Source organism: Astatotilapia calliptera, chromosome 16 (assembly GCF_964374335.1).
Source record: "Astatotilapia calliptera chromosome 16, fAstCal68.1, whole genome shotgun sequence".
NCBI classification, from domain to species: domain Eukaryota; kingdom Metazoa; phylum Chordata; class Actinopteri; order Cichliformes; family Cichlidae; genus Astatotilapia; species Astatotilapia calliptera.
The window spans coordinates 13,350,876-13,368,945 of NC_137437.1; the positions used below are offsets into that span (position 1 = coordinate 13,350,876).

The 18,070-nt window shown below is 40.7% G+C and overlaps 1 protein-coding gene across 2 annotated transcripts in view; it reads left to right on the top strand.

Annotated features, from left to right (window-relative positions):
• The window catches only part of fgf14 (fibroblast growth factor 14), a 109,049-nt gene that overhangs the window by 76,903 nt on the left and 14,076 nt on the right, over nucleotides 1-18,070 (top strand). For both annotated transcript variants that reach the window (XM_080290325.1, XM_026145931.2), the window contains exon 3: nucleotides 334-437. In XM_080290325.1, coding sequence (XP_080146451.1) covers nucleotides 334-437 — 104 coding nt within the window. The remainder of the gene's footprint in view (nucleotides 1-333; nucleotides 438-18,070) is intronic.

Genomic DNA, 18,070 nt, shown 5'->3' on the forward strand with positions numbered 1-18,070 from the left:
ATTAAATCAGCCTTGCACTAGCGGTGGCCCCAATTACAACTGCTTCTCAGGTAGCACTGAGTGGCCAAGGCTGCGCTAGGCTAGTCACGTCCACCAGCTGTGCTGCAATTCATCTTCTGAGATTACCTAAATGCAGCAGTCAGCAGTTGTATTATCCATAGTTTGCAACGCCTTAAAGATAGACATCTTGTGTTTAGATGATGGATTGTTACTTAAATGTTTTACCCCCATCTAGTTAAAGTTTACTTAATGTTTGCTTTGTCTGTTTCAATATTTTTTGGTGAGATTTTGATGAATGTTTGTGTTTGCTTGTTTTACGTGTGTGTTCCCCAGCTTTGTTCAACCTTATTCCTGTGGGCCTCAGAGTTGTCGCCATTCAATCCGTGAAGACAGGGTTATACATCGCAATGAACGGGGAGGGCCACCTGTACACATCAGTGAGCATTCTATTCTATTCTATTCTATTCTATTCTATTCTGCACGGCTTTCAGTAAGACACCTGTTTTGTTCCTGCATAACACAAAATGAAGCATAATGCTGAAAATGTTTCTATGTGTGGCATCTGTTTATGTTTTGTACCTGTGTACAGCTGTATGCATATAAAATCATCAGTTTTGACATTAAGGCAGACTCCATTTTCAGTAAGGGGGCTTTGACCATGTCTCCAATATTTGCAATACCACATTTGCAACAGGATAATTGCATTTCCGTGAAGCTCAGGGATCCCATTAAGCAGAAATTTATGCAGTCCAATTTTTATTCATCAGCTTAAATGCCTTGCGACTTGTCAGTCTATATGAATTGACATCTGATGACAACGGTCAGGATGCTCAGGATAAAAACCCCAAAAAAACAAAGTGTTTATCTTTTTTACCTCTGTCGGTCTAAAATGCTAAATTACAGGATATATTTTGTCATGTGGCACATTGAAATGTTTAGCACGGCATTCATAAACCTATGCTACATATTCAACATTCATAGCTACAGCGTTATTTATTAGAGTGAGGACATCTGAAGAGCAGCCATTGTTTTTCACTACACAGTCACCCACTATTATTGATGGCCTCTCTTCAAAACAACATGGGCCCGGCAGGTTAGGCAGCCAAGGGAGTGATAAGACCTCACCCAGTCCGCTCTGTCCTCTCCCAGTCACTCAAATCAATCAGCAGAAAGAACATTGGGAGGAGTGACTCTCTGCTGGACAGGGATATCCATCAGAATCATTGTCTCGTCACCTCCTGCTGTGCACATGTTCCTAATGCTCAGAGCACAGACCGGGAATTGCCTTTTTTTTCCCTCATTCATTACCGTAGAGGTTTACAGAGGCTACTTCTCTTACTGTACCATGCACGAGCATTCTTCAAGTATATAGTAGGATTCCCGTCTGCTTAATCACTGCTTGACTTAGGCCAAAAAATGAAATTCATTTGAGAGGATTGACCTAGAATCCTGTGGCTCTTGTTATAGAATTGCACAGTAGGGATTATAAATGAAACCGTGCTAACTATCAGAACACACAAAAAGACACGATTCCACAATTCGTTAAATGCAGGCAGCCCTTTTCTCGTGTAAACACATACTTTAATTAAGACACTTGTTCTTATTGAGATGTTTTTTTTCACCATATACTTACACAGATTGCACATTTATACATTTTCAATTCTTTTGCATGTGCTCCAGTTCACAGAATGATATTGCATTAAACCGGCATAAAAGTAGACTTTGAGCACAGCAGTTGTGTAAATATAAGAATACATGAGATGTGCTCAAAAACATTCCAGAAATCCATCCAGGAAATTCAAAACCTGTACCAATTTCAATCTGACCAACTCTTTTGCAGTGCTTAACTTCTTCCAGTGCTCTTGCTGTTCTGTATAGTCCTTTGAAAGTCCTCTTCTCATAACTTGCACATGTGAAGTTGCCATTTCACCATAGACCTCAAACACTAATATGCAACAAACTAACAACTTTCCTCCCAAGAATCATCGCTGGTATTTTTCTGCGTCATCAGGTTTCTGAGTCGGAGCTGTTCAGTTTCCAAACCTTAAAGCGGTGCATCCAGTCTTGCTCATCCACCATATCCTCTGACAGTGACTCAAATCAAGTCTAGAGTATAACACTGAAACTGCGATTCATAAATTTGCCCCCTGAGGGTGAGATTCTCAGCATAGAGTTCTGTTGTAATTTAGTGAAAAGTGTGAAAGAGGACATTTGCCACTAATGACCAGACTTCGATACATGCTAGCGTGCCATCGAGTCTCTGCTCACGGCAGTTTTTTTGGTAAGACCAACACAGTCTTCACTGACTCCTCACTCACTAATCAGCATATTTAGAACTTTGCAAATCAAGCTGTGTATGTTTTGACACAATGGCAGTCATCAAAGCAGTGATCCAAGTTCAGCAGGAAAGCTTGGAGTAGTCCATTGCTTCTCAAGGAGACATCCTTAAAGGAGATAGCAACCAATTTTAGTTCAGTCATGGAGGAGCTGTGACACTTTTTTCACAGCTCAATAAACAAAGCTTCACTGTAATATAGATGCAGTTTGTCGGTGCTTGGGATTCTAACCTACAGTAATAAGAACCTGTAAGAAGAATGCGAATTAGCTTTGAGTTTCTCGTCCCTCTGTGTGGTTGGTATTTTATCTTTCAGCTTCTTGACATGTTTAGCTGAGCAGAAGTGCTGTGAAGTGGGTCTGGCTCTGCCTGGCCGGAGCACTGTGTTCCTTCAACACCGTTGGCCCTTCTCTTTTTTTCACGCAGCTCCTCTGTTCCATTTGCAGCTTATTTCTGTGCTAATGGAGGTTCTGATCGGCCCTCAACAATCCAACCACCCACTCAAAGGTCTCTTTTTGATTCTTAGTGTGTGAATTAGACCACTAATGGCAGCTCAGTAAGATGTTCTTCATCCTCCTCCATCTTCACCACCCCCTCCTTTCTGCCGCTGCTCTTCTCCTTTTGAAAGAAAGGTGCAGCGTTCCCCCCATTATCACGGTGTTCCTTCACAAGCGACAATCTGACAGTCGACCTTTTCCTACCGATTAGGCGTATTTGATTTTAGTGCACTCACATTTTCAGAAGCTTCTTTGATGGTTATGATAATGCACAAAAACATGCTGATTGGAGACAAACACAGGACACTGAACAACAGTGAAAAACAAGCTGTTGTTATTGGAAAAAAGTGTTCTTTAGTAAGTTCCCTGAAGCGAGGTTAGTTTAATTAATCAGTATTCACTTGGCCAGTTGTACAGTATTCTTTTACATATTAAATGCATTTCTGAGGCTTTTACTGCAATGATATACTTTGATAATGAGTGACACTCGAGGCGGCTCAAAAGGAGAGTTCCCCTCTTGCAGAAAATAGATGGGAAGCCCATTCATGGCCTCTGGTGGTGCATCATATTCTTTTGTGTGAGGCACCCAAGGCGCAGTATGGAGCTCAAATGACAGAGATAACATCAAAGTGACTGCACAGCCTGGCACAAAGGACACACCATGGAATAAAGAAGAGTTCAATCATCTCACCCCCTTTTCAATCTGCTCCTTTTGTATCTGAGCCAATAAACTCCTGGCTAATTTCTCCTCCAGGCTCCTCCCTGGATCAGGGATACTTTCGAAATGTAATAACAGCAGAGCAATTCTCCCAACTTGTTGTACTGGTGGAAGATAGCAGAAACAGGATTGCTGAAAGTCTCCAGATGACTGTAATAGAGCTCCTGGTGCAAAAACAGACACATTCAAATGAGATAAAACATAAATCATTAATTATTCTGCAGGGACTAGCATACTAAATCCCTAAAAGCAAACAAGGGAGTGTTGGATTATATAGTTTTTTTTGTTATACATGATGAAATTGTGGTGCCGCAGAATGCAACTCCTGATTTTGTTGTCATGTTTCAGTCTTGCTAATACAGTCTGTTGCCATCTCTCAAGTGTAAAGGTTCGGCATTTCATGGTTGGCTGGTTTTCTTTGGAACTAGTTCCCCATCCCCTCACTTCACTAGAGTCTCTCACTGCAGCCTTCCTTTATCAGCAGCCTGCACTTGTTAGTGCTACCTTTCATGATTGTCAAAATGACTTGCCACATTACTTGAGTGTTCCTTTTAGAAATGGAATCCTTGAGAGGGCCAAAGTGGAGCAGTGCAGCAGCTTTAGCTTCACTTGTTAAAAGCTGTGTCATCAGCTGCATGAACACAGAAGACTGAGGGCATCTATTTCCTGTAGTGCCCAATTCAGAATGTATGAAAGCTCCGATGAGCTTGATGTGAGGGCTCCTTCACTTTACATCAATATGAAAATGAAGGTGAATGGTGGTTGTGTGTAGGCAGAATAAGAGAACAGCAGCTTGCATGGGATTAACTGAAGTTGGTCCTTCAAGAACACTGAAGGCACCGTTAGATTTATGTATTTTATATTTTCCTGACAACTTTGCTAATGAGATAATCAAACCTTGTGTTTTTTTTATACAGATATGCTCAAATTTTCTGCCATTTTGCTAACACCAAAGACATGGCATGTCATGAGTGCAGAATTTCATATTTTATATCTATATCTATGTTTATATCTATATATTGACAAGCTCATCCTGGAATAATTGTTGAAATAGCCAAATCCCAACAGCAGTCTGCCTCAAGGCTTTTTATATTGTAAGGTAAAAACTCTACAATAATACAGAGAAAATGCCAACAATCAGACCACTATTAGCAAGCACTTGGCGACAGTGGCAAGGAAAAACTCCCTTTTAACTGGAAGAAATGTTCAGCAGAAACAACCTCAGGGAGGGGCCGCCATCTGCAGTGATACGGACGCTGTATCGGTCTGTTGTGGTTAAAAGAGAGCTGAGCATGGAAGCAAAACTGATGATTTACCAGTCAGTCTGTGTTCATGCTCTGATCTATGACCATAAGCTCTGGGTAGTGACAGAGTGAGACTGCAAATACAAGTGCTGTAAATGAGCTTTCCCTTGACGACAGGGTGAGGAGTTTGGTCATTCAGGAGGGACTCTTACTCCTCCACATCAAAAGGAGCCAGTTAAGTTGGATTGAGCATCAGACTAGGTTGGTTCTTGGCTGGCTGCAGAACTCCTCAGTGTTCCCTGGAAGAGATGGGCAGGGAGATGGAGGGCTTGGCTTCTTGGGATAGATTGCTATCACTGCAGCCTGCAAAGCGGCAGAAAATGGATGGATGTATGGATGGACAAAGGTGGCTTTCAGACTGCCTGTTAAAACACTTGAACTTATTGCATTTCCTTGCCAGCTATAGCAAGATGCATGAATAAACCTTCTAGGGTGTAAAAAGTTAAAATCAATATGCATGATGAAGAAGATACAAACAACATTACAACACCCAATGTGTATGAGTTCACATGTGTCTGCAAGTGTGCACGTGTGTTTGTTTAGTGTATATGTAACCCCATAAGCCAGCAGATGGCTTTGAGTTAACAGTTTTGTTGATGGTGTCTGCAAACCTGCCAAGACTGAAAATGATCTCTGATGTTATTTGTTATAAACCATGCTTATCTAAAGTTCCTATGATGTAATTTAACAAACTGGATTACATTTAAAAACACCCCCCAAAAAACTTAATACGTTGGCAACGTTATTATTTTCATATTCCCAAATATCTACATATACTGTGATGATGACTCACATGATCTTGCCTCTGGAAGAGAGTAAGTCTCAGAGCTGAGGTGTGGGGCTGGTTTTGTGGGGAAGGGGGGTGTTGGGCTCTTTTTTTTTTTTTTAAAGCGTTTCACCCACCTTTAATGCAGTGGCAGTGTCAGGAAAGAAAGTGGTTGTAGGGGCTGGAGGGAGAGCTGCTTCATGCATTAATGAACAACAAGGTTGGAGGTAGGTGTCAAAGCTAAACTGGTGAACTGCTGGTAGGGGCCAATGCAAGATAAGAACAGATCGACTGGTCCTTCAGCCATTTAACATTGCTGTTATTAATGACTTTATGCTCTTGGATCGTTATGATATTGCACAGATTTGATTCTTTTTGTCAGACATTTTCCTTCTTTGCAGGATCGTGTCAGTTCATTGTGCTCTATAGAGCGCAGCTTGCACTGTGGCAGCGCAAAGGAGAGTTTTCTTGGCGTAGCAGGGGGTTACCCAGTCCAAATAAGGACACTTGCCACAGTATCTTTGGATTTACTCTCTGAACAATAAGTCTCAAATAAACAACACTAATTTGTCCTTCATCTCTTTTTATAACAACAGCTTAAGGTCTGTTAGCGTCACATCTCTCCCTTAACCACTGTTCATTTAAGGCAATTAAGAGCAGCTGTTTTCTGCATCACTGGTTTACCTCACACATATTTATGAGTGAATAAAATGCAATGAGATCCCTGCAAGCTTTCCTTCAATAGCACACTGGATTACAGGAGCACAGAGTCAGAAATTGTGCTTGCATTAGCTAATTTGCTTCAGCTTCTGCATTTTAAGGGGCTCATTTGTTAGCTTCTTGGCTAGCAGCTATTTAGATTAGCATTCAATCATACTTTACAACCTAACTTTTGTCCACAGTCACTCTGCTGATTATCTCATACCAGCATATTTGTTGATGAACTTTTATTTTGCTCCAGCATTATTTTTTACTTTTTGGTAGTCACTTCAACTGACATGAATTACGCCAGCAGAACATTTCTCCCTTCTCAGATTTTTGAAGTGCTCCCTCAAAGACCAAAGCTTTCTCTAACTCCAACTGTATAGCTATTGGTTACACTGTATATGCATTGTTCCCTACTTCCTGTCTCATGCTGCAGACAACATGACCAGTTACCATGTTGGATTGTTTTTCTTCTAGAAAAATGCATTTGTCTGTTCACAAAGGTATATACTGCTCTCTCTCTCTCTCTCTCTCTCTCTCCCTCTCTCTCGCTGTCACTCCTAAAACTTTCCCCTCTTCCTAAACAGCCAAATGTCATGTTGCCATATCATTTTTTGATTGGTCGATATTGTGCATTTCTCCACCAAAATGAACGGGCTGGTTTTTGTTTTGTTTTTTTGGTCATGAGCAGAGAGTGCTTGCTAGCGCTGTCCTTAGACAGTAAACGTGATGAAACTATTCAGGAAAAATTTATATATTGTTTATCATGACTCTGGTTTTTCGTGGCCTATCAACACAATTTAAAAACTGGTATATATCACCTTTGTCATCTTACAGTGGTCATGTGATTGGCACAACTACTTTATTCTTCCTCAGTCAAACAGCAGCACGCATGCGATTGTTTTGCCCCTTAGCTCCAGGTGTTGTGCCAAAAAGTGACTGCCGTCCGTGGGAGCGCGCACAGCTGCTTAAAGCTGTAGCGCCCAGATTACTTACGTCTGCTTCCGTGCAAATGATATAAGATGCTGTAAGCTGAACACAGCTTCTTTGTTGAAAGATAGTAACGCGACCGCACCGCATTTTCTTGTTAGTAACGGTAACAGCGTTGTAACGATATAAATAGTAATTAGTTAGCTCATTCGTTACCATTACTTGTAACGCCGTTATTCCCATCACTGCTATCCAGTCATCTCGAGGCCTGTCCTAGCTGCCTTACAGCAGGGAACACCCAAGACAGGTCACCAGTCAGGTGGGAGGGCTATCATAGAGAGACAGGCAATTATTTGCAGTCACATAAACGCCTATGGCCAGTTTCATCAATTAACACAACACTCAACTTTGGATTGTGGGGACCAAGCTATAGAACCTGGAGAAAACCAGGCACACGGAGATCATGCAAACCTTACACAGAAAGGACCCAGCTCACCAGCAGTGCAACCACGATGTTGCCAAAAAAGCATGTACATGTAATTAATGTAATACGTTTCATTGCTTTGATGAAAATATTGAGAGTGGTTGAATTACATTTTTATTGAAGTTAATACACATTGACAAACAACAATATCAACAGTGTTCCAACAATTCAAGATCATAACTGCACAAATATAAAAAATATATATATATACCTCTGTATGTACTTATCTTTGTTAATTTCCATGATGTATACCTCATGAATCTCAAATACTTTCTTCTTTTCCTTAAAAAATTTTTCCTTACACAAGTATCTTCATCTATATTTTTCCTCCACAGCAGACTTTCGACCGCGGTGGCCAATATCCAGCTATATCCAGGCTTGCACTGCCTCCCTTATCCAGCCGAGATAATCCTTACATCTAAAATTAACTGACCAAAAACACACAAGCAGTTAGTTGGTTTGATAAGGATGCTGGAGGGAGTGCTATTGTGTGCATCTGAAAGATAATGGGAAGGCAGCAGGCTGGAAAAAGTAGAAGCAGTGCATTGGTTCAGAGAATGAGGGTTTGAAGCGAGAAAAAAAGGAGGGGGGAAGGGGGCTGGTGTTGATGAGGAAACTCCAAGGTGTGCAGCAGGGAAAGCCCTGCTGTGGTCAATATAACCAGTGTAGCGTGCACACAAGTGCAGACAACCTGTGCGAATTGCCCCCATTTATCAGTTGTTCATTCAGCTAAAAACCTTCATCTTTATTTAACAAAACCATCAACGTTTTGGCATAAATACAGCAGATTAGCAACTTCTAAAATATTATTTTGTTGTATAAGGAAATAAAAGCCTAAAACAGATGGAATTATTTGGTTAGGTTACTGAGCATCCAAAGATTATTTATTTAACTCTGCAACATAAAATTCAAACCCAACAGCTGTCAGCTAAGCTTAAGTCAATTAATTGTTAGTAGAAATATTACAGAGCAGAATTGAGTTCGGCTTACTGGTGCAGCCCTCCACAACAGTCCTAGTTTCTCATGTGGCCCCTTGGGAAGATAAATTGCCCACCCCTGCACTAAAACTTGGTCAACTTTAAATTACTTCTGTAATAAAAGCCTCCGTGTGGTTTTAGTTACTGCCTTTGGCCTCCACTAAATCATTTGATAAACTACAACTCTTGGAAAGTATCACATACTAACAGTTCACTGTTGATTACACTGATCCTCAACCATTGCCCAATATTGCATATTTCCTTTTTATTTGAATAAGCTTTCATGATTACTTACTAGAAAGTAAGTAATCTCTGTTGCTTGTGAAGCTCGCACACAAGAATTTCCCTCACATGTGCTGTACCAATGTACCTGCACATGTGATGTGGCAATAAAAGTGATTTGATTTGATTTGATTTGAAATACTGTTTTCCAAGCAGAAATGTTCCAATACTTTGGGAATGTGGGAACATGTCATAGGTAGGCACTGGCAGTAACTGCTAACCTGCTCTTATATCTTGTTTCCAGCGCTCTTGTCTGGATTATCTTGTTATTATCTTTTAAAAGACTTGAAATTGCATGTGTAAAGTTGAGGCTGTTTAGATTCAGGCCTCAATGGATAAATCAAATTTTGTACACGAGGTTTTGTGTGTGTGAGTGTAAGATATGTTTACATCGCTGAGCAGCAAAATACAAGGAGAACAGAAGAAGAGTAGGCGCATTGAACTGTGAATTCAACTGTGAATTTCATCTTTATTCCTCTCTGAGACCCACAGAGGAAATGTTAGTATAGAAATGCAGATGGCATCATATTCATTTCTCTGTGAATGCATATTGAGGTAGCTATGAGAGCAAACACATCTAGTCTGTTCACTGTATTAATGGCCCTAGTTCTGGCCTAATTGCTTTCCCAGTGTGTAAATGTCAAGTACCATGCAAATACAAATGGCACAATGGTGCTTATTGCCTCTAGAGCCTTGTTATGTGCAAATGAGCAATGGACAGATGAGGGCTTGTAAAGCTACAAGTAGTACTCGGGAACTCAGTATCCCAACAGAAACATAATGCATATCATTTGCAAATTTACCCCAGACCATGAACTCAGCACTTCTTTCGGCTAACTATTTTGCAACTTTAGTTCTGTTAGCAGCTCGCCTTGTTCAGCCTTTTGGGAGACAGTAAAAGCAAAGAAAGTAAAGCAAACCTTTTAAAAAAATATTTAAAGTCGAACCATCATTTGCCTCCTCTGTAATATCTACACCATATATTTGAATATTACCAAATAATAAGATCAGGCAAAGCTACTTTTGGCTGCTCTCTTATTCACAAGGGGTCACCACAGCAGGTAGCTCTGCGTCAGGTAAAAAGATAAATATTAAATGTCATATGATAAAAATACCACTTGCAGGTTAATAAAAGTGACTTCATTGCTACAGGCACTTCTTCCAGAAAAGAAAATTGTCTGTGAGGGGCTGCACATATCAAGTAGTTTTTGTTTTTTTGTTGTTTTTTTTCTCGTGTTTTTTCTTGCTGAAGTATTTAAATTACAATTTTGTATCTTATATTCAGCACAATGAAATTGAATTACTACAGAAAAAAATTTAATGATAGAAAGATGTCATAACAGTGAATCAACTCACTGCAAATAGGTTAGTGTAGCCTTAGAGTGCCCATACCCATGGTGAACCATCTAAAGCTTCTACAATGCATCAAAACCTGAGTGTGGAGAAATGGAAGAGGGCTACCTAATGGCTACCTAAATGGGCTTTAGCTTCGTATTTGCTGTGTGACATATTATCACATACACCATTAACAGTAACAGCAGTCCCTAATAACGGTGCCTCAATTCATCAGGATAAAGGACCTATCATAGAGTAGAAACCTGTTCAGGAAATGTTTTGAGGAACAGTGTTCAAGATATTGACTTGTCCTCTGGATCTCACTCTGACTTACCATGTGGTGGAGAGATGACCAACCTTTAGCCTTATTTCCGCTGTGCTTGGCTCAGACGAGCCTCTGATCGTGCCTGATAATGAGCCTGTCCATTTCATGTAGGCACAAAATGGACACAGTGGCGCAGGCGGAGAGTGGTGCAAACTCACCCCCACACGCTAGCATGTCGTTAGCGTCGAAGCTCTTCGCTGGAGTGAAGACACAAAGTTTGCCAGTAAACTGCGGGGGACGAGCACGACAACGTAAAAACATTTGTAACAGCAAGTCAAATAATCTAATCATCCCCCTCGCCCAGCTAAGCATGAAAGTTTTAAAAAGGCTAGCAAAGGTAAACTGGCTAAAGCTAAAGCTGTCCAGCATTAAGAGCCAGCCACAAGTCAGAATCCTTATTATCAGCACACAAAGAAAGACAGACAAGCATCCACACCTACGTGTATTAGAGCCACCAATTAACCTAGCCTCATGAAATCTTTGAAGTCATGAAATGAACATCTTTGGACTGTGGGAGGAAGCCGCAGTCAGGAGAGGACCCGTGCAAACATGGAGAGAACATATAAACTCCACACTCCATCCCATGCAGTCAGGCAAAAGTGTTAACCACCATGCCACTGTGCTTTCAATGTAATATTTATAAAAATTTAATAATATTTTTAATTTTTACTTTACTTATTTTTCATGTGAGTAAAATTAGAATCAGCCACGAGAATGTTCTTCAGTTCAATACAATAACAGAGAGACAATTCCAATAATCAGATGACTCCCTATGAGCAACCATTTCGGGACAGTGGGAAGGAAAAACCCTGTTTTAGTAGGAAAGAAACCTCCGGATGAACCAGGCTCAGAGAGGGGCAGCCATCTGCCACAGTGGGCTGTGGGTGAGGGGAGGAAGACAGGACCAAAGACACACTGTGGATGAGAGCCCGAGTTTAAAGTAATGATTAAATTCAGAGTGGTGCATAAACACAGAGTAAAAAGAGGTGAGTGAAGAAGAAATACTCAGCACATCATGTGCATCAGCCTAGGTCTGTTGCAGCATAATTAAGGGAGGATTCAGAGTCACCTGGTTCAGCACTTTAAAAAAATTGCAATCAGTGCATCTCCAGGCAGAAGCCTTGCAACTATCTTCTCTGTGCTGCCTACTACATGATTTCTTTGGGTTTTGCATAGTCCATGCTTTGAGGTGTAAGATCAGGTTTTGCATCATGACCTATTTACGGGCCTACTCAATGTCAGGCAGTCATGTTGGATTTCATGTGGTAGCTGAGTAGTTTACTATAGCTACTTATTTTGGTTTATCCTCAGTGGTATTTAACATGAAGGAATGATCCGTGGAGGTTTTGATTGTTATGGATGTTTTATAGGGGTTCAAGCTTCAGAAAGACTTTTGTGTCATGCCCACGTTGTTGCAGTTTTAAGTCTTGCTCAAAACCTTCTCAGGAGCTCGAGCAAAGTGTGGGGGTGTACGTGTGAAGGATGAAGGTTCTTTTGCTATGACAGAAAAGCCCTCAGTGTTCAGCCTGCCTGCAGGTGTAATAGCTGCAATCCTCTCTTTACCTCCACAAGCATCCTTCTTCCTTTTCTGTTTCCACCCATGAAATGAAAGTAACATTTTATCAAGCTTCACCCCTGGAGTTATAAAAATCAATATAGTGAGGGCTCCTGCAGAAAGGTTGTAAATCATGTGAATTAATTCTCTTAAATCAAAGCCAAACCTGGTCTCCAGTGTGTATGTGGCTGTTCACACTGTGAGCCAGTTGACACAACAGCTACTATAGGAGCACAACAAACTGCAATTTCCAGGGCAAGTATATTTATGTGTACACATGCTATGCGGTAAATACTTTGGCAGGGAAAGAGCTGCATTCCTCAAACCTACTGCAAAATCTTCAGATTTGTTTTTTGAGTGTGTGAGATTACACTTGTTCTGGAAAGAAATCTCTTTTTAAGCAGTACAACGAATGCTGTAGTTCTGACCTGTTGCTTAGAACTGTTTGCTGCACCATCTTGTGGTTACAATACCACAGCTTCACTGCAGAGGCCAGCAGGTCAGAGGAAGTATCTGTGTGATACACCCACACACAGTATTCCACTAAAAAGAAATAAGGAAGCTTGCTGTTGTATAAGCGTATTGATCGAACAGATAAGAACACAAGAAACCGCTGAAGATCTGGAACTTAAAATCTCATGACGTACATTTTACTCTTGTATTAAATGCCACTTGTCCATCATGTATAAGTCGTTTTACAGTTCTGGCCCTTCTGGGTGAGATATTGTATTTTTCCCAGAGTGAACACCAGCAAAGAGCTTAACTGTATAGGCAAGTGAGTGAAAAGTGGCATCAAGCACTTAGTTTTGACCTTTTTTCCAGAGTTGCACAGTGAGGGCTGATGTGAAAACCTGATGTGAGCCTTCAGGTGAACAGGTTTTCCCCACAGAAAAACAAGAGAACTTGCCTGTTATGAGTTGTTGGTGCCACTGTACTAAAGAGCAGTTTTGATAAATTTGGTCTTCTGTGAATTTAGTTTTGGAGTTGTTCTAAAGCACACTACTGGGGAACCAGGGTCGAGAAAATGAGAGCTGGTGAACTGCATCTCTGCATCCAAGAATAGGAAGAAATACCAGAGGAACTGTGACAAAACATGGCCCAGTATCAGGATCAATCGTAAAGTCGGCCTTGCCAAATTGTCTTTGTTTTTAGATGTGGATTGCAATAAACATTAGACTGTTTATACATCATCAGGTATAGACTTAATAGGGTACGATTTGAAGTGGTAGATCTTCATCAAATCTGAATATTTAATAGGGGTTTTACTAGAGCCAGTTTATAAAAATGAATAAAAACAGATTATGGGATCATAAAATGGGTCATGAGATGATATTGCTAAAGTATTAGTATCCATACCCCTACACTGTGTTTGTTCATTTGTGATATTGAAGCAGATTAACATGCACTTGAATCCTGCTTCAGCCCTTGGCAGTTGGAACTGCAGGTGAGAACTACGAGCTGAAATATGGCAGTCCCATCCATGCCTAATGTACCCAACCACCAATTTCTCTGCAGCATTAGTTATAGTGTCACCATTCCTGTGCATTCCCAGCTTGTTTAAATTTAGCATTTGGCTTGTTTGCTTTTCAAAGCAAACTCGTTAACTGCATGATCGACAGGATATGGCTTATGATTGAACCGCTGGCAGGCTGCTTGGTTTCATGGTTCCTTTCTGGCTGACTGGCTGCCTCACTCAGCCTTCCAGCTGTAGCCATGCCACATTTTATTTTCAGAGGGAGACAGACTGTTGGGGAATCCTCTGCTGTTTTCCCCTCATGCACAGACGTTCAGGCTGAGTGCTTTAGCTGCTTGTCAGCAAGGTTTCAGCAGAGATGGACATTGTGTGATTCTGCAGTCCAATTTCAAGAAGGAAAAATAAGTCCTTCTAATTTTATCCATTAAAGTGGTGTGTCCTTTGTTTTTTCCTGAGGCCAGCACATGTTTTAATGGTTTGCAGTGATAGTACCATATACTTTATTCCACCAACACTCTAATCACAGTGAACATGGAGGGGTGGGATAAATACCACACTGACCAAACACCAAAGTCTTCTGATTTAAGTCCTGAATCACAAATAACAACCAGCGGAGTACAAGTTAATACTATTACTGTCTGGGTAATATCCACAGTGCTATTATTAGAAAAACACGAGGACAAAGTAGTTGTTATTAGCACTGGGTCTATCAGCTAAGCCATTAAGCTAAGTCATTAAGAGTCATATACTACCATACTAACATTCAAAATCCTAGCAAATCTAATAGCTGGAAAAATGGCCCACTTCCAATTGCTGTCAAGCCATTTCCAGCTGGGTGTTTTCAGTGCCTGGTGTTCTGAGCTAGCAGTGGCAAAAAAAAAAGAAAAGAAAAAGAAAAAGGAATTCAAGCTGTTCCAGGATTACTTCTGTGCAGTTCCAACATCTGGCTTTATGCGAAGGACCAGTGGCAATTTAAAGGGAAAGTCGGAAAATCAGAATAAAGTGTCTTTGTAAGGCATGCCACGTGTCAGAGAACAGTTCCAAGTCTCTGGACTTTTATTGGTCAGAAGAAATACTGGTTTTCCAAAAGAGATTCTCTCATTTGGTTTTAGATGACAGTAGAGAAGAAAGCTGTTTAACATGTTTGTCCAAAATCTCCCAAAGTTGTTCAACAAGGTGGAGTCGAACAACTATTAATCTCATTTACATAGTCACCAAACCGTTCATTGACTCCTTGTGCCCCGTGGATGCCCTCTGTCATCTTGGAAAATGAAACTTCCACCAGAAGAAATATTTTGTCATAGGATAAAGATGATCCTTCAGATCAAGTATGTTCTGATCCGGAGCTCCACTTCAGTCTTACGGGGGAAAGAGGTCCCAAACTGCATCAGCAATAAGCCCACAATGTGGAGAAGCCACCAATACAAGAGAAAATGTGACTATTACTGTGATTCTTCAGTGGATCATTTTTCTTCTTTTGAATCCTGGATCAGACCAATATATTTAGATTTTTTTCAAACCATGTTTCAGTCCATACTGTATCTGTTTCATTTGGATATGAAAATTCATGGTCGCCAGGAGTGACATAGGGTCATGATGCTGAGTGTGAAATGCAGTCAGTGGAGATTATGTGTACTCATGTGTACTTGCACTTGAGCATCTGTCTTACTAATAATAATTTAAATTGTGTGAGTTAGAGTCAGACTAGAGTACACTATAGTTGTTTGCACACAAAGTTTACATTTCAGATTTCATATGTAAGTCTTGCTGCCATGTTGGGGCTCCAGTGATTCAGTCAACTAAAGCAAAAAGCTCACAATTTACCAATTAATCAGTGAATTTATTATGAAACTGGTAACTCTCTGAACAAATTTACAGCACCTGTCACCTTAGCTGTGTTCAACAGAATGATTTACAATTGTCATTTACCAGAGCTGCCATTCAATGTGATTTTTTTTTTAGTGCTGTGCCTTGGTGACCTTAAATTTATAATTCATACATAAAAGAGAAGCAACAAGCATGCTCTGGCAACAGCTCATTAAAAGCCATGCCATGTTCTAAGACCTTTGTCAAGCTTTTGGCATTCTGAACAATTCATGGTCCGTATCTGGCATCAATTAAAGCTAGAAAAAGAGCGTGCCTGCATTCATGATAAGAGGAGGTGCTCCCGCATAATGCCATGCCAAACCTGCTACCAAAACTGCACTGTACTGCATTTTATCTGTGTAAACACAACCTCTGCCACGCTCTTCCACCCACCCAGTACAAGGTGTCACACAAGATGAAAGGGCAAAGAATGAAGGTGTGCCTGACACGAAAAAATAATTCTACATTTTGTCATCTTTGCTTGTATGAAAATAGATCGCTTCATCCTTCAGTCAGATTACGTGCTCTAATGGCAAATTGCTGTCATAGGGCAAGAAGCGGGGTACACCCTGGACAGGTCGCCAGTCTGTTGCAGGGCTAACACACAGAGACAGACAACCATTCATGCTCACATTCACTCCTATGGGCAATTTGGATTAATCAATTGACCTATCCCTACAAACTGCATGTCTTTGGATGGTGGGAGGAAGCCGGAGTACCCGGAGGGAACCCACGCAAACACGGGGAGAACATGCAAAGTCCACACAGAAAGATCCCGGCCTGATGGTGGAATTGAACTCAGGACCTTCTTGCTTGCTCATTTAAGAGGCTATGTTTTAACCATCTTGAGATGTATTGTAGCCTGTTGGCTAAGAAGTAGTGGTGAAAGTTAGGCACATATAGTGTTCCTCTATCCTTGGTCTGCTGTAGTCTATTTAACCCTTTCATGCATGAATTATGACAACCTCAATCTGGATTTTTTTTTTCTTAAGTATTTTTATTCTTCTGTAGGCATGAAAAAATTATTTTTGAACTCCATTTTTTTTAAACATATACTTTTCAAAGAGTTGTTTTTTTTTTTTACATGTCCACTTAGGTGGACAACTGATGTGTGTGGAGTAGGGATGGGTATTGATAAGATTTTAACGATTCCGATTCCATTTTCGATTCTGTTTAACGATTCGATTCTTTATCGATTCTCTTATCGATTCTTTTTTTTTTTTTTTAAAAAAAGGAGAACACTAAGGTCGATTAGCTCAGAGCTTTGTTTTATATCTTCTCTTTGAACAAGATAGAAATTTAGGAGTAACATGGCCCTACAAACCCAACAGTGAGATCTTGAGAGATCCAGCCTACGGCTCTTCAATGGGGTGTCACAGGGTCCCCAGGAAAAAAAAATTGTAAATGTAAAATAATAAAATAAATATTCTTGTGAGACATATCACATATTGACGGGGTCGGGTTATGTTAAAAAGTATAAATTGTTATACTTTGTTCATTGGTTCAAAGGTACCCCACACTTCTTTTTTTGTTTGCTTGTTTGTTCTGGTGTATTTTTCATTTGAACTGTTACTCTGCCAGAGTACTCATATTTACAAGATGGCATTGAACGCCCCATTGGTGTATCAGGAAAACTATTTTGTACGTATGTTCCTTGAAGGGGATTGAAGTCGTTCTTTTTTCCACCGCAGCGAAGGGCTAGGAGTAGGAGAGGAGCTGCTGTATGTTTTTGTTATCGAATCGATCTGATTGTGAAATAAAGCATATGCAGTGAGAAAGCAACTCCAGGAGTCATCCCTGCCTTAAAGCTGCAACATTCTTCTGTAGCAATAACAAAGTATAACATAAATTGTTCTGTGGCAATTACACAAGAATATCCAGTAATGTCCCTGCCTACAATTAAACACATTCACTTACCAAAAATCGGGGGCATCTGCTGTGGCAAATGGGTGCAAGCCTTTGACCACAAACTTAGACACTGCTCGGTGACATTAGTCTATCCTGGCCTGAAAGGAGACGCTACCGGTAGACTGCAGCGAGAACTGTCAGCGAGCGCCAGCCAGACTCTGTCTCTCTCATCATGGTCACCTACATGTACAGTAATGGCAGGTCTTGTAATAAGGCAGATTGCGCTAACATAATATGCACTGTTAGTTGATTATTTACCTGCCGCATTAACGGGAGAGGACGTGCAAACGTTAGCGCTGCTGCTGGGTTGAGAGTCACGAGTCCGGAGCGGAAATAAAAACGCGTGTCATCGCGTGTTTTGTGAGCAAATGCTTTTGCATATTCGTAGTGTTTCCTCCCTTAAATGAAATATCTACTTTGCAAGTTGCCCTGTTGTCATCGGTTCTCATAAAGTATAATCAAACTTTTGAGCGTTTGAGCCGCTTAGGCGCCATGTTTCCTGCCAGGTAAATGACGCTCCGCAACGTGGTGACGTCATTCGGGGCGACTGGAATCGATAAGGGAATCGTTTGCAAAAATGGCAAACGATTCCAAGGAATTGAAACAGTG